Consider the following 21,509-nt stretch of genomic DNA (forward strand, 5'->3'; position numbering starts at 1 on the left):
CCCTCTCTGCTTGCCTGTCTTCCTCCCTGTCTGTCTGTCTGTCTGTCTGTCTGTCTGTCTGTCTGTCTGTCTGTCTGTCTGTCTGTCTGTCTGTCTGTCTGTATGCCTGTCTCCCTCCCTCCCTCCCTGTCTGTCTCCCTCCCTCCCTCCCTCCCTGTCTGTCTGTCTGTCTGTCTGTCTGTCTGTCTGTCTGTCTGTCTGTCTGTCTGTCTGTCTGTCTGTCTGTCTGTCTGTCTGTCTGTCTGTCTGTCTGTCTCCCTCCTCCCTCCCTCCCTCCCTCCCTCCCTCCCTCCCTCCCTCCCTCCCTGCCCTGTCTGTCTGTCTGTCTGTCTGTCTGTCTGTCTGTCTGTCTGTCTGTCTGTCTGTCTGTCTGTCTGTCTGTCTGTCTGTCTGTCTGTCTGTCTGTCTGTCTGTCTGTCTGTCTGTCTGTCTCCCTCCCTCCCTCCCTCCCTCCCTCCCTCCCTCCCTCCCTCCCTCCCTCCCTGTCTGTCTGACTGTCTGTCTCCCTCCCTCCCTCCCTCCCTCCCTCCCTCCCTCCCTCCCTCCCTCCCTCCCTCCCTCCCTCCCTCCCTCCCTCCCTCCCTCCCTCCCTCCCTCCCTGTCTGTCTGTCTGTCTGTCTGTCTGTCTGTCTGTCTGTCTGTCTGTCTGTCTCCCTCCCTCCCTCCCTCCCTCCCTCCCTCCCTCCCTCCCTCCCTCCCTCCCTCCCTGTCTGTCTGACTGTCTGTCTCCCTCCCTCCCTCCCTCCCTCCCTCCCTCCCTCCCTCCCTCCCTCCCTCCCTCCCTCCCTCCCTCCCTCCCTCCCTCCCTCCCTCCCTGTCTGTCTGTCTGTCTGTCTGTCTGTCTGTCTCCCTCCCTCCCTCCCTGTCTGTCTGTCTGTCTGTCTGTCTGCCTGTCTCCCCGCGTCTGTCTGTCTGTCTCCCTCCCTGTCAGCTTGTCTGTCTGTCTGTCTGTCTGTCTGTCTGTCTCCCTCCCTCCCTCCCTCCCTGTCTGTCTGTCTGTATGCCTGTCTCCCTCTCTGCTTGCCTGTCTGCCTGTGTTTAGCTGTTCTTTTGAACCTCAGCTCTATGCAGGCTGTACTTCTCGGAATGGCATGTGGCTGGCTGCTATTCTGAAGGGGGATCTTCTGCTAGACCTTTGATGTCCAGACACCTGTCAGTACTGTGTGTCCAAGGCCGCAGAATCTCTCACTATCTCTTTCTATCTCGTTGTATCCCTCTCTCTAACTCTCTCTCTCTATATATATATATATATATATATATATACACTGCTCAAAAAAATAAAGGGAACACTTAAACAACACATCCTAGATCTGAATGAAATAAATAATCTTATTAAATACTTTTTTCTTTACATAGTTGAATGTGCTGACAACAAAATCACACAAAAATAATCCATGGAAATCCAATTTATCAACCCATGGAGGTCTGGATTTGGAGTCACACTCAAAATTTAAAGTGGAAAACCACACTACAGGCTGATCCAACTTTGATGTAATGTCCTTAAAACAAGTCAAAATGAGGCTCAGTAGTGTGTGTGGCCTCCACGTGCCGGTATGACCTCCCTACAACGCCTGGGCATGCTCCTGATGAGGTGGCGGATGGTCTCCTGAGGGATCTCCTCCCAGACCTGGACTAAAGCATCCGCCAACTCCTGGACAGTCTGTGGTGCAACGTGGCGTTGGTGGATGGAGCGAGACATGATGTCACAGATGTGCTCAATTGGATTCAGGTCTGGGGAACGGGCGGGCCAGTCCATAGCATCAATGCCTTCCTCTTGCAGGAACTGCTGACACACTCCAGCCACATGAGGTCTAGCATTGTCTTGCATTAGGAGGAACCCAGGGCCAACCGCACCAGCATATGGTATCACAAGGGGTCTGAGGATCTCATCTCGGTACCTAATGGCAGTCAGGCTACCTCTGGCGAGCACATGGAGGGCTGTGCGGCCCCCCAAAGAAATGCCACCCCACACCATGACTGACCCACCGCCAAACCGGTCATGCTGGAGGATGTTGCAGGCAGCAGAACGTTCTCCACGGCGTCTCCAGACTCTGTCACGTCTGTGTGAACCTGCTTTCATCTGTGAAGAGTACAGGGCGCCAGTGGCGAATTTGCCAATCTCGGTGTTCTCTGGCAAATGCCAAACGTCCTGCACGGTGTTGGGCTGTAAGCACAACCCCCACCTGTGGACGTCGGCCCTCATACCACCCTCATGGAGTCTGTTTCTGACCGTTTGAGCAGACACATGCACATTTGTGGCCTGCTGGAGGTCATTTTGCAGGGCTCTGCAATCTCGGTGTTCTCTGGCAAATGCCAAACGTCCTGCACGGTGTTGGGCTGTAAGCACAACCCCCACCTGTGGACGTCGGCCCTCATACCACCCTCATGGAGTCTGTTTCTGACCGTTTGAGCAGACACATGCACATTTGTGGCCTGCTGGAGGTCATTTTGCAGGGCTCTGGCAGTGCTCCTCCTGCTCCTCCTTGCACAAAGGCGGAGGTAGCGGTCCTGCTGCTGGGTTGTTGCCCTCCTACGGCCTCCTCCACGTCTCCTGATGTACTGGCCTGTCTCCTGGTAGCGCCTCCATGCTCTGGACACTACGCTGACAGACACAGCAAACCTTCTTGCCACAGCTCGCATTGATGTGCCATCCTGGATGAACTGCACTACCTGAGCCACTTGTGTGGGTTGTAGACTCCGTCTCATGCTACCACTAGAGTGAAAGCACCGCCAGCATTCAAAAGTGACCAAAACATCAGCCAGGAAGCATAGGAACTGAGAAGTGGTCTGTGGTCACCACCTGCAGAACCACTCAGGAGGCTGTATGGAGGTACTACAGGTGAAGCAGCTAGGAGTACTAGGAGTTGTACTATTAACCAATCACCGACGAAGGGGCGTAGACTTCAGCTTCCAAAATTTTGACTTACTTACCTAGAAAATGTTTTGTGTGCACAAACAGCCGAAAACCCCCAAAGACCAAAACGAACTTCAGAAAATGTTGCCATATTATATGCTGGGAAGCTTTAGCCTACACATAAAACTGAATTAGCTGACCATCTTGAGAAGTCCTCAACTTCAAAACTTTGTTCTCTCTATGGCACAACTAGCTTAGCATCGCTGTACTCACTACTGGCCTCGTTTTTTTGTTATTGAATGGCAAAGACACACCCACATCAAACCACACCCCCAAGACACACCCACATCAAACCACACCCCCCAAGACACACCCACATCAAACCACACCCCCAAGACAATGGCTGTTTTGTCTTCAGTCATGGCCGCTAGCATTTCTTAATGAGCATTAAATGGAAAAACCAGGGTAAATCAGAAAGTGCAGTCATCCTTTAAAGTTGCCATATGTTTTAGGGAACTGTACTATTGGGAACTGAAAGAGATCCTACTGGGTGATCAGTGACCAACCAGGTCCTTTGAAGAGGGTAATAAACAAACAAAAGTGCTTAATAAAAGTATCATGTTAATTTGAAATGTATTCATGTTTTCAAGTCGATATGTCCAGTTCCTGCAATAACATAGGGCACATGTGCAAATATGTGCCCTAATGAGTAGGTGGCCTGTGACTTGACTGTGATGTAGAGCCATGGGGATTTGACTTGCCGCCATCCCTCCCGAGTCACAGGGTTTTGACTAGATGGGATGAAGTGACTTGTCGTAGCAAGTTAGAATTTATGCAGTAGGTTGAGAGAATTAACGTAACAGGTTGAGAGAATTAACGTAACATGTTGAGAGAATTAACGTAACATGTTAGGAGAATTAACGTAACATGTTAGGAGAATTAACGTAACAGGTTAGGAGAATTAACGTAACAGGTTAGGAGAATTAACGTAACAGGTTAGGAGAATTAACGTAACAGGTTGAGATAATTAACGTAACAGGTTGAGAGAATTAACGTAACAGGTTAGGAGAATTAACGTAACAGGTTAGGAGAATTAACGTAACAGGTTGAGATAATTAACGTAACAGGTTGAGAGAATTAACGTAACAGGTTGAGAGAATTAACGTAACAGGTTAGGAGAATTAACGTAACAGGTTAGGAGAATTAACGTAACAGGTTAGGAGAATTAACGTAACAGGTTAGGAGAATTAACGTAACAGGTTAGGAGAATTAACGTAACAGGTTGAGAGAATTAACGTAACAGGTTGAGAGAATTAACGTAACAGGTTAGGAGAATTAACGTAACAGGTTAGGAGAATTAACGTAACAGGTTAGGAGAATTAACGTAACAGGTTGAGATAATTAACGTAACAGGTTGAGAGAATTAACGTAACAGGTTAGGAGAATTAACGTAACAGGTTAGGAGAATTAACGTAACAGGTTAGGAGAATTAACGTAACAGGTTGAGATAATTAACGTAACAGGTTGAGAGAATTAACGTAACAGGTTGAGATAATTAACGTAACAGGTTAGGAGAATTAACGTAACAGGTTGAGATAATTAACGTAACAGGTTAGGAGAATTAACGTAACAGGTTGAGATAATTAACGTAACAGGTTGAGATAATTAACGTAACAGGTTAGGAGAATTAACGTAACAGGTTGAGAGAATTAACGTAACAGGTTGAGATAATTAACGTAACAGGTTAGGAGAATTAAGTTAAGGTTAGGAAAATAGTTCAGGTTTAGATAAAAATACCAAAAAATACATATACTTTCGACGTCAACTTGACATAACCCGGACGCTGAAGGGAGAGAAAGGGGGGAGTTGACAGCAAACCAGCAGAGGGGCGTATAAAAAACACTGGCAGCGCGCTGCGAGAGAAAACAGCCTGTATAGCCCATAGTATCGGAGTGGGGACTGACCGCGGTTTACACCATTTGGGACACGGTGAAGGAACGGGACGCACTTGGAGCTTAGATTGGATAGCTGCTGGTTTTATGCTGCGCAGAACTCAGCCCAGCTCAGCCTATATTCGCGACTAATGGATGGATAATGGTCGTGGTTGAAAACGAGAACTATTCAAACTAAAAAGGATACTTATTTTTTTTTTTGGGGGGGGGTCCACTTCTTGGCGGTTGGATGGTGTACGAATGGTAACCACACCAGCAAGTTCATTCTCTGCGCAAATTCAAAATGACAATTTTTGGATTAGAGGATAGCCTATGTAATGCATAAGGGATAATTTGTGTCCAAACTATCAAAACAAAGGAGTGCTGCATACCATAGATGAGAGAGAGAGAGAGAGAGACAGAGACAGAGACAGAGACAGAGAGAGAGAGAGAGAGAGAGACAGAGAGACAGAGAAAGAGAGAGAGAGAGAGAGAGAGAGAGAGAGAGAGACAGAGAGAGAGAGAGAGAGAGAGACAGAGAGAGAGAGAGAGAGACAGAGAGAGAGAGAGAGAGCGAGAGAGAGAGAGAGAGAGAGCGAGAGAGCGAGAGAGAGAGAGAGAGAGAGAGAGAGAGAGAGAGAGAGAGAGAGAGAGCGAGAGAGAGAGAGAGAGAGAGAGAGAGAGAGACAGAGACAGAGACAGACAGAGAGAGAGAAAGAGAGAGAGAGAGACAGAGAGAGAGAGAGAGAGAGAGAGAGAGAGAGAGAGACAGAGAGAGAGAGAGAGAGAGAGAGAGAGAGAGAGAGACAGAGAGAGAGAGAGAGAGAGAGAGAGAGAGAGAGAGAGAAAGGAACGAGAAGGTTTGATTCTAAAGCTGAGCCAAAGTATTGGCGTAAACAGTGGAGAATGCAGTGGGGGGAAACACTGGTCTGAAACTGGGCTACACGTTTCTTGATCGTGTAGAGGACTCCACCTGGAGTGCAACAAGCAATAGCCTACATTACTATAACATGCAAAATTGTGCGCAATTTTTTTTTTGTCCCGCTGTTATTTAATTACTTTCCCCATGGGTAGTGTTATACAGTCGCCCTGGCAGCATTTGTATAATTAACCTTGGAGATCCATGCCAACATAGAAGGAGCATAGTTCAAGGGGATACCAAAGGAAACCTTGCTGAATGAACCTTTAACTTTGGTTTAATGTTATCCTTTTTACACATCGAATCTGGATTCACTTTTTTGGCACATTTGAAGAACGCTCTCCACCGAGGTGTCGGATGTAATTCATAATAAACAAAAATATCAACCTAACATAACCACCTGATCCCAAACACAAACTTTTGACAGGTTTTATTTTTCTGGAATACTCTATTCTACGTCCTATTCCCCCCCCTCCCTTTCCCTTTAAAAGTGTCCTTCTGAACCTCGAAGTGGCTCCGAAGTGGTGTTGTGACTCCCGGCCCGCAGCGGATCCGGAGCGTGGAGCGTCTGCAGCGGGAGGAGTAGGCGGCGGATCCGCTGTCACACCGCAGAGACCCAAGACGGGTCGGGTGAAAAAGATGGTTCGATTGGCGGTAGAACTGTTGTTGCTTTTAGGACTTTTACTTCTTACTTTACATATCACGGTGTTACGGAGCAGCCCGTCGCACCAAGGGAATTTAACTTTGAGCCAGGATCAGCAGTATACAGTGATTGCAGAGGTAAGTGCTGTTTATTTTTTCTATTCTACCAGGAACCTGCAGTGCAGTATAAATTGCAGGGAGTCTTTTAAGCTATTGATTTCTGGGGTTAGGGCTCAATATCAAAAAAAATGGGGAATAAGCCTGTAACTTGTATTCTATGGGATCCACAGTCCTTTCCGGGAAATGCTTCTGTAACACATTCTATTTAAATGACCACAGAGTTGGATAACAGACGTGATATAGTATGGATGAACACGTTCACAGAGGGTCATTCTGAGTCCTTGGTGATATACAGCCCCCAAAATCAACTGGCTGGTCGGATCCAGACCCAGAAGGGGGGTAAATACGGACCACGAGTCCCAAAATAATATCTATCCAGTTACCAGTTAAATGTTTTAAAACACAACGACTCATTCAAGGGTTTTTCTTTATTTGTTTTGACTATTTTCTACATCGTAGAATAATATGTGTTATTTCATAGTGTTGATGTCTTCACTATTATTCTTCAATGTAGAAAATAGTCAAAATAAAATCAAGAGTAGTTTTGACACTTTTGACTTCTACTGTATATCAAAAAAAAAATGTTTAACTTGTTCGGGCTTCGAACCCTGGTATCAATATAAACACACATAAGACATGGAAGAATACGCAGAATTGTGGGAAATTATCTTTGAAAACGGCTGGATTTTCACTCTGCCGACAAGAGGCGTTTGAACATTTTGAGGTCGCATGGGTTGCGAGGTGAGGGTTTGTTACTACAGCGGTAAATTACATTATCCTTCCAGATCTTTGCCACCTAGGAAATGTGTGGGACCAGACCTTCTCAAATAGCACTTGAGTACCCCTGATATACAGTATAAGAGACAGTCTATCAGTCCATTCATGGAGCCTCAGCCCACCGGGAGAGGCTAGGAGTAAGAGGTGGAATGGTAGACACACACACACACACACACACACACACACACACACACACACACACACACACACACACACACACACACACACACACACACACACACACACACACACACACAATAGTCTCCCCTGGGAGAGGCTGGGAGTAAGAGATGAAATGGTAGACACACACACACACACACACACACACACACACACACACACACACACACACACATACACACTAGTCTCCCCTGGGAGAGGCTGGGAGTAAGAGGTGAAATGGTAGACACACACACACACACACACACACACACACTAGTCTCCCCTGGGAGAGGCTGGGAGTAAGAGATGAAATGGTAGACACACACTCACACAATAGTCTCCCCTGGGAGAGGCTGGGAGTAAGAGATGGAATGGTAGACACACACACACACACACACACACACACACACACACACACACACACACACACACACACACACACACACACACACACACAATAGTCTCCCCTGGGAGTGGCTGGGAGTAAGAGGTGAAATGGAAGATGGAGAGAGGGGTCACGGGGTCATCGTCCATTCACCTTCATCATAGCTGGGGGGTTCCATGCCTTAGCTGCAGGGGTACTACTCTGTCATCACAGCCTCATCCCAGTCACCCTAGTTTCCTCTTTGGGGATGGATGGGGAGCGAGGTCAGGTCAGCGCCCTGAGGTACCCGCCATTCCCACCACATCCCATCCCGGCCTGTAGCCGCAAGGAACACTCTGCTTCTGATGGCTTTCTGGCTTCACATGACTTTTATAGTCACCTTTGATGGAGCCCTTCTGTTGGAAAGCTATCTCTCTCCCACACTTACACTGCTGCTGCCTTTATTATAAACCACTGTTATACCGCAGCTTTACAGGCAAAATAAAACCTCTCTTTTTGTCTCCCCCATTTTAACTGAAATCCATCACATTTAATCCCCTATGATGACTGGAAATGTGTCTGTTTCTTCAGCCTGACCCTTCTCTCCACCTGTTATAACCAGGTTAGTATTATTATTATTATTATTACTACCGTAGACATATTTAGGACTCCTCACCATCAGAATCACCTGAACTGATCTTCACCAATGGACCTGACCCTGTTCTAGAATTGAGAATTATATCCATTCTAAAATCAGTCATTCTAGTTGTATGGTTCGAGCTGCACATCTAAAATAGCCACAGTACACAGGACAGAGGGCGGCTACTTTGAAGAATCTCAAATATAACATTTATTTTGATTTGTTTGAATTTTTTGGGGAGGGGGGGGGGGGTTACTACATAATTCCATATGGTGTGTCCACATTTTTGACTGGTACTGTATATAAATATCTTTGAAAATACCATATTAGTACAGATGTTGGGTCTTAATTTGATCACTCCTTTCTTGATTACAATTTTCCTACACAGGTGGACATGCAAACTTTAAGTGTTTAAGGTTTAAAAAAAGGCTTCTAAAATTAGTAATTTCCACTAACATTTCTGACTTGATTTTCCATAAAGTATGAGGTACAGTGCCTTGCGAAAGTATTCACCCCCCTTGGCATTCTTCCTATTTTGTTGCCTTACAACCTGGAATTAAAATATGTATTTTTTGGGGGGTTTGTATCATTTGATTTACACAACATGCCTACCACTTTGAAGATGCTAAATATTTTTTATTGTGAAACAAACAAGAAATAAGACAAAAAAACAGAACTTGAGCGTGCATAACTATTCACCCCCAAACGTTAATACTTTATAGAACCACCTTTTTCAGCAATTACAGCTGCAAGTCTCTTGGGATATGTCTCTATAAGCTTGGTGTAACAGTATAGCTTCCGTCCTTCTCCTCGCCCCCCTTTTGACCTCCTCCTTTTTCCGCAGCAACCAGTGATCCGGGTCAACAGCATCAATGTAACAGTATAGCTTCCGTCCCTCTCCTCGTCCCAACCTGGGCTTGAACCTCATCAACAACTGAGACCCCTACGAAGCATCGTTACCCATCGCGCCACAAAATCCGCGGCCCTTGCAGAGCAAGGGGAACAACCACTTCAGGTCGCAGAGCGAGTGACGTCACCCGATTGAAAGGCTATTAGCGCGCACCACCGCTAACTAACTAGCCATTTCACATCGGTTACATTGGCACATCTAGCCACTGGGATTTTTGCCCATTCTTCAAGACAAAACTGCTCCAGCTCCTTCAAGTTGGATGGGTTCCGCTGGTGTACAGAAATCTTTAAGTCATACCACAGATTCTCAATTGGATTGAGGTCTGGACTTTGACTAGGCCATTCCAAGACACTTAAATGTTTCCTCTTAAACCACTCGAGTGTTGCTTTAGCAGTATGCTTAGGGTCATTGTCCTGCTGGAAGGTGAACCTCTGTCCCAGTCTCAAATCGCTAGAAGACTGAAACAAGTTTCCCCCAAGAATTTCCCTGTATTTAGCGCTATCCATCATTCCTTCAATTCTGACCAGTTTCCCAGTCCCTGCCGATGAAAATCATCCCCACTGCATGATGCTGCCACCACCATGCTTCACTGTGGGAATGGTGTTCTCGGGGTGATGAGAGGTGTTGGGTTTACGCCAGACGTAGCTTTTTCCTTAATGGCCAAAAAGCTCAATTGTAGTCTCATCTGACCAGAGTACCGTCTTCCATATGTTTGGGGAGTCTCCCACATGCCTTGTGGCGAACATCAAACGTGTTTGCTTATTTTTTTCTTTAAGCAATAGCTTTTTTTTCTGGCCACTCTTCCGTAAAGCCCAGCTCTGTGGAGTGTACCAGATCCACTTCCAGTAGAAACCACCAACTCTAATTAGTGTGGACAGAGCAGGGCCATAGTATTTTGGACAGAAATTAAGCCATCAAATAACCATGAAATAAAACAGGACAGGACTAGGATAGAGAACAGGTTGGGAATAGCCCTGCCACAGGTACTGGCCCTGTGGGCTCTAGCTCATATGTTGTGAGAAAAGAGGTGGGCCTAGCTTGGGGAGAGTGATCAATCTGATGTAGCTAAGTGGTCCTCTATAGTGGGGTCTTTCTAGAAAAAAGAAACGCACACCTATAAAGGCGAGGTGCTGGCTAGCGGAGTAGAACACTCGAAAATAAGGGAAAGCCGCACACTCTAAGAGATCAGATGTAAAAATGTAATAACCAAAGCTGTCTTCATCAGGGTAGACAGCTTCGCTGTCGAAATGTTGGTTATTACATTTTTGCATCTGATCTCTTAGAGTGTGCGGCTTTCCCTCTATAGTGGTAAAGATAAATCTAAAGGGGGAGGCAAAGCGTTTCAGAGGATCTGTTTTATACATAATCTTATTCATTCTGATCTAAAATGTCAGAAATGATCTTAGATCAGAACTTCTACTCTGAGACACTTCATACAGGCCCTGGTCTCCACGGGGGGTGTAGAGGTACAGACTGACCCCCATCCATCAAACAGGCACAGAAATTAAAGGACAACTGAGAATAAGCGATATGGTTCTCTCTGTTTGGTTTTAGGAAGGTTAAACTGACTGCCCTAAGTAAATACAGTCAGCTCTAAAAATATTGGGGACGGTGACATTTCTCTTGTTGTTTTGGCTCTGTATTCCAGCACTTTGGATTTGAAATGATACAATGACTGTAAGGTTAAAGTGCAGACTGTCAGCTTTCATTTGAGGGTATTTCTATCCATATCGGGTGAACCGTTTAGAAATTGCAGCACTTGTTGTACATAGTTACCCCATTTTAGGGGACCAAAAGTATTGGGCCAAATTCACTTGTGTATTAAAGTAGTAAAAAGTTAAATATTTGATCCCATAATCCTAGCACACAATGATTATGTCCTGGCACACTATGCATAGTCACTTCGCCCCCACCTACATGTACAGATTACCTCTACTAGCCTGTACCCCTGCACACTGACTCTGTACCGGTAGCCCCTGTATATAGCCTCCACATTGACTCTGTACCGGTACCCCCTGTATATAGCCTCCACATTGACTCTGTACCGGTACCCCCTGTATATAGCCTCCACATTGACTCTGTACCGGTACCCCCTGTATATAGCCTCCACATTGACTCTGTACCAGTACCCCCTGTATATAGCCTCCACATTGACTCTGTACCGGTACCCCCTGTATATAGCCTCCACATTGACTCTGTACCGGTAGCCCCTGTATATAGCCTCCACATTGACACTGTACCGGTACCCCCTGTATATAGCCTCCACATTGACTCTGTACCGTAACACCCTGTATATAGCCTCCACATTGACTCTGTACTGGTACCTCCTGTATATAGCCTCCACATTGACTCTGTACCGGTACCCCCTGTATATAGCCTCCACATTGACTCTGTACCGGTACCACCTGTATATAGTCTCCACATTGACTCTATACCGGTACCCCCTGTATATAGCCTCCACATTGACTCTGTATCAGTACCCCCTGTATATAGCCTCCACATTGACTCTGTACCGGTACCCCCTGTATATAGCCTCCACATTGACTCTGTACCGGTACCCCTTGTATATAGCCTCCACATTGACTCTGTACCGGTACCCCCTGTATATAGCCTCCACATTGACTCTGTACCGGTACCCCCCTGTATATAGCCTCCACATTGACTCTGTACCGGTACCCCCTGTATATAGCCTCCAGATTGACTCGGTACCGGTACCCCCTGTATATAGCCTCCACATTGACTCTGTACTGGTACCCCCTGTATATAGCCTCCACATTGACTCTGTACCGGTACCCCCTGTATATAGCCTCCACATTGACTCTGTACCGGTACCCTCTGTATATAGCCTCCACATTGACTCTGTACCTGTACCCCCTGTATATAGCCTCCACATTGACTCTGTACCGTAACACCCTGTATATAGCCTCCACATTGACTCTGTACCGGTACCCCCTGTATATAGCCTCCACATTGACTCTGTACCAGTACCCCCTGTATATAGTCTCCACATTGACTCTGTACCGGTACCCCCTGTATATAGCCTCCACATTGACTCTGTACCGGTACCCCCTGTATATAGCCTCCACATTGACTCTGTACCGGTACCCCCTGCATATAGTCTCCACATTGACTCTGTACCGGTGCCCCCTGTATATAGCCTCCACATTGACTCTGTACCGGTACCCCCTGTATATAGCCTCCACATTGACTCTGTACCGTAACACCCTGTATATAGCCTCCACATTGACTCTGTACCGATACCCCCTGTATATAGCCTCCACATTGACTCTGTACCAGTACCCCCTGTATATAGCCTCCACATTGACTCTGTACCGGTACCCCCTGTATATAGCCTCCACATTGACTCTGTACCGGTACCCCCTGTATATAGCCTCCACATTGACTCTGTACCGGTACCCCCCTGTATATAGCCTCCACATTGACTCTGTACCGGTACCCCCTGTATATAGCCTCCACATTGACTCTGTACCGGTACCCCCTGTATATAGCCTCCACATTGACTCTGTACCGGTACCCCCTGTATATAGCCTCCACATTGACTCTGTACCGGTACCCCCTGTATATAGCCTCCACATTGACTCTGTACCGGTACCCCCTGTATATAGCCTCCACATTGACTCTGTACCGTAACACCCTGTATATAGCCTCCACATTGACTCTGTACCGATACCCCCTGTATATAGCCTCCACATTGACTCTGTACCGTAACACCCTGTATATAGCCTCCACATTGACTCTGTACCGATACCCCCTGTATATAGCCTCCACATTGACTCTGTACCGGTACCCCCTGTATATAGCCTCCACACTGACTCTGTACCGGTACCCCCTGTATATAGCCTCCACATTGACTCTGTACCGGTACCCCCTGTATATAGCCTCCACATTGACTCTGTACCGTAACACCCTGTATATAACCTCCACATTGACTCTGTACCGGTACCACCTGTATATAGCCTCCACATTGACTCTGTACCGGTACCCCCTGTATATAGCCTCCACATTGACTCTGTACCGGTACCCCCTGTATATAGCCTCCACATTGACTCTGTACCGGTACCCCCCTGTATATAGCCTCCACATTGACTCTGTACCGGTACCCCCTGTATATAGCCTCCACATTGACTCTGTACCGGTACCCCCTGTATATAGCCTCCACATTGACTCTGTACCGGTACCCCCTGTATATAGCCTCCACATTGACTCTGTACCGGTACCCCCTGTATATAGCCTCCACATTGACTCTGTACCGGTACCCCCTGTATATAGCCTCCACATTGACTCTGTACCGTAACACCCTGTATATAGCCTCCACATTGACTCTGTACCGATACCCCCTGTATATAGCCTCCACATTGACTCTGTACCGTAACACCCTGTATATAGCCTCCACATTGACTCTGTACCGATACCCCCTGTATATAGCCTCCACATTGACTCTGTACCGGTACCCCCTGTATATAGCCTCCACATTGACTCTGTACCGGTACCCCCTGTATATAGCCTCCACATTGACTCTGTACCGGTACCCCCTGTATATAGCCTCCACATTGACTCTGTACCAGTACCCCCTGTATATAGCCTCCACATTGACTCTGTACCGGTACCCCCTGTATATAGCCTCGTTATTGTTATTTTATTGTGTTACTTTTTATAATTTTTCACTTTAGTATATTTTGTAAATATTTTCTTAACTCTTCTTGAACTGAACTGTTGGTTAAGGGGCTTTGTAAAGTAAAGCATTTCACTGTATAGTCTACACTTGTTGTATTCGGCGCATATGACAAATAAAGTTTGATTTGATTACATTAATAATTTTATTTTGGATTCTTTAAATATTTTATTTTCACTCTGTGTTTCAAATACCTTAAATATAGACTACATCATGCCTATGACTACAAAACGTGTTGGTTGTATTTGCTGTGTTTCAGATTATTTTGTGTCCAATAGAAATGAAATGGTAAATAATGTATTGTGTCATTTTGGAGTCACTTTTATTGTTAATAAGAATACAATATGTTTCTAAACACTTCTACATTTAATGTGGATGCTGCCATGATTACAGATAATCCTGAATGAATCATGAATAATGATGAATGTGAAAGTTACTGATGCACAAATATCCTAATATTCAAAATATCTCTTGCTCTCTCTCTCTCTCTCTCTCTCTCTCTTTCTCTCCCTCCATCTAGAATAATGTCAGAGCAGAGAGCAGTTTGTTAGCCCAGCAGGGTCCAGGGAAGCGGAGAGGACCAGAGCCCCAGTCAGCCCAGCAGCCTGCTGCCCTCCCCTGGGCCCCGAGTCAGGCTACTGGAGGCAGCCTGCAGAGAGACGGGCCTGGGGCCTTCCTCCTTGACCTCCACAACTTCCCTGATCTCTCCAAGGCTGATATAAACAGACAGAACCCCAATATACAGGTAACACTGTCCCTCCTTGTAAACAGACAGGTAACACTGTCCCTCCTTGTAAACAGAGGCAGGAAGAGCAAACAGGAAGAGGCAGGATATCCTGGTGCACATCACTACCCTCTCTCTCTCAACAATTCAATTAAATTCAAAGAACTTTATTGGCATGGGAAACATATGTTTACATTGCCAAAGTATATACAGTGTTGTAACGATGTACAAATAGTTAAAGTACAAAAAGGGAAAATAAATAAACATAAATATAAACTCAGCAAAAAAAGAAACGTCCCTTTTTTTAGGACCCTGTCTTTCAAAGATAATTCGTAAAAATCCATATAACTAAACAGATCTTCATTGTAAAGGGTTTAAACACTGTTTCCCATGCTTGTTCAATGAACCATATTCAATTAATGAACATGCACCTGTGGAAAGGTAAGCAATTAAGGTCACAGTTATGAAAACTTCTACTGACTCTGAAAAACACCAAAAGAAAGATGCCCAGGGTCCCTGCTCATCTGCGTGAACGTGCCTTAGGCATGCTGCAAGGAGGCATGAGGACTGCAGATGTGGCCAGGGCAATAAATTGCAATGTCTGTACTGTGAGACAACTAAAACAGCGCTACAGGGAGACAGGATGGACAGCTGATCGTCCTCGCAGTGGCAGACCACGTGTAACACCTGCACAGGATCGGTACATCTGAACATCACACCTGCGAGACAGGTACAGGATGGCAACAACTGCCCGAGTTACACCAGGAACGCACATTCCCTCCATCATTGCTCAGACTGTCCGCAATAGGCTGAGAGAGGCTGGACTGAGGGCTTGTAGGCCTGTTGTAAGGAAGGTCCTCACCAGTCATCACCGGCAACAACGTCGCCTATGGGCACAAACCCACCGTCGCTGGACCAGACAGGACTGGCAAAAAGTGCTCTTCACTGAAGAGTCACGGTTTTGTCTCACCAGGGGTGATGGTCGGATTCGCATTTATCGTCAAAGAAATGAGCATTACACAAGGCCTGTACTCTGGAGCGGGATCGATTTGGAGGTGGAGGGTCCGTCATGGACTGGGGCGGTGTGTCACAGCATCATCGGACTGAGCTTGATGTCATTGCAGGCAATCTCAACGCTGTGCGTTACAGGGAAGACATCCTCCTCCCTCATGCAGTACCCTTCCTGCAGGCTCATCCTGACATGACTCTCCAGCATGACAATGCCACCAGCCATACTGCTCGTTCTGTGCGTGATTTCCTGCAAGACAGGAATGTCAGTGTTCTGCCATGGCCAGCGAAGAGCCCAGATCTCAATCCCATTGAGCACGTCTGGGACCTGTTGGATCGGAGGGTGAGGTCCATTCCCCCCAGAAATCTCCAGGAACTTGCAGGTGCCTTGGTGGAAGAGTGGGGTAACATCTCACAGCAAGAACTGGTAGATCTGGTGCAGTCCATGAGGAGGAGATGCACTGCAGTACTTAATGCAGCTGGTGGCCACATCAGATACTGACTGTTACTTTTGATTTTGACCCCCCCTTTGTTCAGGGACACATTATTCAATTTCTGTTAGTCACATGTCTGTGGAACTTGTTCAGTTTATGTCTCAGTTGTTGAATCTTGTTATGTTCATACAAATATTTACACATGTTAAGTTTGCTGAAAATAAAACGCAGTCAAACGCAGTTTTTGCTGAGTTTAGGTTGTATTTACAATGGCGTTTGATATTCACTGGTTGACCTTTTCTTGTGGCAACAGGTCACAAATCTTGCTGCTGTGATTGCACACTGTGGTATCAGTCAACGTGGCCTGTAATCTATAGTAAGACACTATGAGTGGTGATGGCCCCTAGTAAAATAGACAGTCAACACAGCCTGTAATCTATAGTAAGACACTATGAGTGGTGATGGCCCCTAGTAAAATAGACAGTCAACACAGCCTGTAATCTATAGTAAGACACTATGAGTGGTGATGGCCCCTAGTAAAATAGACAGTCAACACGGCCTGTAATCTATAGTAAGACACTATGAGTGGTGATGGCCCCTAGTAAAATAGACAGTCAACATGGCCTGTAATCTATAGTAAGACACTATGAGTGGTGATGGCCCCTAGTAAAATAGACAGTCAACATGGCCTGTAATCTATAGTAAGACACTATGAGTGGTGATGGCCCCTAGTAAAATAGACAGTCAACACGGCCTGTAATCTATAGTAAGACACTATGAGTGGTGATGGCCCCTAGTAAAATAGACAGTCAACACGGCCTGTAATCTATAGTAAGACACTATGAGTGGTGATGGCCCCTAGTAAAATAGACAGTCAACATGGCCTGTAATCTATAGTAAGACACTATGAGTGGTGATGGCCCCTAGTAAAATAGACAGTCAACACAGCCTGTAATCTATAGTAAGACACTATGAGTGGTGATGGCCCCTAGTAAAATAGACAGTCAACACGGCCTGTAATCTATAGTAAGACACTATGAGTGGTGATGGCCCCTAGTAAAATAGACAGTCAACACGGCCTGTAATCTATAGTAAGACACTATGAGTGGTGATGGCCCCTAGTAAAATAGACAGTCAACACAGCCTGTAATCTATAGTAAGACACTATGAGTGGTGATGGCCCCTAGTAAAATAGACAGTCAACACGGCCTGTAATCTATAGTAAGACACTATGAGTGGTGATGGCCCCTAGTAAAATAGACAGTCAACACGGCCTGTAATCTATAGTAAGACACTATGAGTGGTGATGGCCCCTAGTAAAATAGACAGTCAACACAGCCTGTAATCTATAGTAAGTGATGCCTTCTCAACATGGCTCCTCATGTTTAACTCTCTCTGTCACTCAGAAAATGTTGCCTGATGCCACGTTTGAACATCATGTACTAATATATATATATATTAGTACATGATGTTCAAACGTGTATAGTAATCTCATCTTCTTTTACCAAAGAACACAGTTCTCCAAGCTTGCTGAAGCTCTCCTGAAAGGCAGGTTTTCAATTTGAGTCCTGAGCCGTGACCCCTTTCAGAAAGATACAGGCCGTGTCCTGAATACCCATTCTTGCATCCTAAATATTAGGCCGTTTTGAGTAATGGGAAGAAGAAAAAAAATTGAGTATGGTTTTAAATGCCAGGATGTTAATATTCAACTTTCCCACAAAACATTGGAAGAGGTGGGCTGCAACTGATTGGCTACATGAAGAGAACTAGGGTCCAATCAAATTTGTCTACTTAATTGGGAAGATGCCAAATAGCAAAGCTTCTGCGGTGGTGTTCAAAATGTAGGCTAACATGCTGACTACACCGCCCGCGTTTACATGCTCGTTCCCGGTCTAGTCAGTTCGTCCTTTTTCTTCTCCTTTTGAAATGATCAGGAGTATTGCATAGTTGGCTGCATCTTTGAAAACGGAAGTATTTTTGTTATTTTATTAAGTGGATTTCTGTTTTCTCATGATTGTGTTAAGCTAAATACTAAACCATCTTTTGATCTCTGAATGTGTCGACAACAGGGACTCGGAATGTGGCTTTGTAATTGATGCCATGTTAAATCAGGCCTTTTGATTTGAACACATTAATAGTTTTGTACCTATTGAATTATTTAATTTATGAAATAATCAAGCATTAGCAGCATTTATCAAGCATTAGCAGTCATTCTGTTCTCGTTCACAATGATCAGTTCTTTAGTTTATTATGGGCGGGAGGGTAGCCTAGTGGTTAGAGGGTTGGGCTTGTAACCGTAAAGGTTGCAAGTTCGAATCCCCGAGCTGACAAGGTACAAATCTGTCGTTCTGCCCCTGAACAAGGCAGTAAACCCACTGTTCCTAGGCTGTCATTGAAAATAAGAATTTGTTCTTAACTGACTTGCCTAGTTAAATAAAGGTAAAATATATATATATATTTTTTTGCTGTCCAGGGGTTCTGAATAGCCTTTTGATTTGAACATTTGAAATGTTTTGGTGTTTGTACAAGGCTATTTGATTTAATGCTACATCACTTTGGTTTCACTAATACACTGCATGACCAGAATAAATAAATAATAATACAGTTTACACATAATAAAATATGTGGACACTTGAACATCTCATTCCAAAATCATGGACATTAATATGGAGTTGGTCCCCCCCTTTGCTGCTATAACAGCCTCCACTCTTCTGGAAAGGCTTTCCACTAGATGTTGGAACATTGCTGCTATAACAGCCTCCACTCTTCTGGGAAGGCTTTCCACTAGATGTTGGAACATTGCTGCGGGGACTTGCTTCCATTCAGCCACAAGAGCATTAGTGAGATCGGGCACTGATGTTGGGCGGTTATGTCTGGCTCGCAGTCGGTGTTCCAATTCATCCCAAAGGTGTTCGATGGGGTTGAGGTCAGGACTCTTTGCAGGCCAGTCAAGTTCTTCCTCACCGATCTCAACAAACCATTTCTGTATGGACCTCGCTTTGTGCACGGGGGCGTTGTCATGCTGAAACAGGAAAGGGCCTTCCCCAAACTGTTGCCACAAAGTTGGAAGCACAGAATAGTCTAGAATGTAATTGTATGCTGTAGCGTTAAGATTTCCCTTCACTGGAAGGGGGCCCAAACCATGAAAAACAACCCCAGACCATTATTCCTCCTCCACCAAACTTTACAGTTGCTACTCTGCATTGAGGCAGGTAGCGTTCCCCTAGCATCCGCCAAACCCAGATTCGTCCGTCGGACTGCCAGGTGGTGAAACGTGATTCATCACCCCAGAGAACGCGTTTCCACTGCTCCAGAGTCCAATGGCGGTGAGCTTAATACCACTCCAGCCGACACTTGGCATTGCGAATGGTGATCTTAGGCTTGTGTGCGGCTGCTTGGCCATGGAAACCCATTTCATGAAGCTCCCGACGAACAATTATTGTGCAGAAGTTTCTTCCAGAGGCAGTTTGGATCTTGGTAGTGAGTGTTGCAACTGACGACAAACTACGCGCTTCAGCACTCAGTGGGCCTGTTCTGTGAGCTTGTGTGGCCTACCACTTTGTGGCTGAGCCGTTGTTGCTCCTAGACATTTCCAAGTCACAATAACAGCACTTACAGTTGACCAGGGCAGAAATTTGACGAACTGACTTGTTGGAAAGGTGGCATCCTATCACGTTGAAGGTCACTGAGCTCTTCAGTACGGGCCATTTTCCTGCCAATGTTTTTCTATGAAGATTGCATGGCTGTGTGCTCGATTTTATACACCTGTCAGCAAAGGGTGTGGCTGAAATAGCCGAATCCACTCATTTGAAGGGGTGTATATATATATATATATATATATATATATATATATATATATATATATATATATATATATATATATATATATATATACACATATTGACAAGGAAGCTAACCTCCCCTTTTACAAGCCTGAGATACCAGACAAGTGAATCACGGGAGACACTTGAAAACGAGGGGAATGAGCCAATGAGTCAGGACTTTACCAAGCTTGTAGGGTCAGTGGGAGTTGACCTTTTTACTCTTGATTGGTATTTTATTCTTCAGAGTATCAAAACTAGACCAGGCAGACTGGTGTTGATGTGTCTGGAATATAACAGGCTGGACAGACTGGTGTCTGGATTATAACAGGCCGGACAGACTGGTGTTGATGTGTCTGGAATGTAACAGGCTGGACAGACTGGTGTTTTGTGTCTGGAATATAACAGGCTGGACAGACTGGTGTTTTGTGTCTGGAATATAACAGGCTGGACAGACTGGTGTCTGGAATATAACAGGCCGGACAGACTGGTGTTGATGTGTCTGGAATGTAACAGGCTGGACAGACTGGTGTTTTGTGTCTGGAATATAACAGGCTGGACAGACTGGTGTTTTGTGTCTGGAATATAACAGGCTGGGCAGACTGGTGTTGATGTGTCTGGAATATAACAGGCTGGACAGACTGGTGTTTTGTGTCTGGAATATAACAGGCTGGATAGACTGGTGTTTTGTGTCTGGAATATAACAGGCTGGACAGACTGGTGTCTGGAATATAACAGGCCGGACAGACTGGTGTTGATGTGTCTGGAATGTAACAGGCTGGACAGACTGGTGTTTTGTGTCTGGAATATAACAGGCTGGACAGACTGGTGTTTTGTGTCTGGAATATAACAGGCTGGGCAGACTGGTGTTGATGTGTCTGGAATATAACAGGCTGGACAGACTGGTGTTTTGTGTCTGGAATATAACAGGCTGGACAGACTGGTGTCTGGAATATAACAGGCCGGACAGACTGGTGTTGATGTGTCTGGAATGTAACAGGCTGGACAGACTGGTGTTTTGTGTCTGGAATATAACAGGCTGGACAGACTGGTGTTTTGTGTCTGTAATATAACAGGCTGGGCAGACTGGTGTTGATGTGTCTGGAATATAACAGGCTGGACAGACTGGTGTTTTGTGTCTGGAATATAACAGGCTGGACAGACTGGTGTTGATGTGTCTGGAATGTAACAGGCTGGACAGACTGGTGTTGATGTGTCTGGAATGTAACAGGCTGGACAGACTGGTGTTGATGTGTCTGGAATGTAACAGGCTGGACAGACTGGTGTTTTGTGTCTGGAATATAACAGGCTGGACAGACTGGTGTCTGGAATATAACAGGCCGGACAGACTGGTGTTTTGTGTCTGGAATATAACAGGCTGGACAGACTGGTGTTTTGTGTCTGGAATATAACAGGCTGGACAGACTGGTGTTTTGTGTCTGGAATATAACAGGCTGGGCAGACTGGTGTTGATGTGTCTGGAATATAACAGGCTGGACAGACTGGTGTT

At 45.6% G+C, this 21,509-nt stretch overlaps 1 protein-coding gene across 1 annotated transcript in view; it reads left to right on the plus strand.

Moving 5' to 3' along the window:
* Positions 1-6,175: 6,175 nt before the first annotated feature.
* The window catches only part of LOC106589976 (isthmin-1), a 46,862-nt gene continuing 31,528 nt past the window's right edge, over positions 6,176-21,509 (plus strand). Inside the window, exons 1-2 of the mRNA XM_045710223.1 lie at positions 6,176-6,484; positions 14,533-14,757. Coding sequence (XP_045566179.1) covers positions 6,344-6,484; positions 14,533-14,757 — 366 coding nt within the window. The 5' untranslated portion in view covers positions 6,176-6,343. The remainder of the gene's footprint in view (positions 6,485-14,532; positions 14,758-21,509) is intronic.

This window comes from Salmo salar, chromosome ssa28 (genome assembly GCF_905237065.1).
Source record: "Salmo salar chromosome ssa28, Ssal_v3.1, whole genome shotgun sequence".
NCBI lineage: Eukaryota > Metazoa > Chordata > Actinopteri > Salmoniformes > Salmonidae > Salmo > Salmo salar.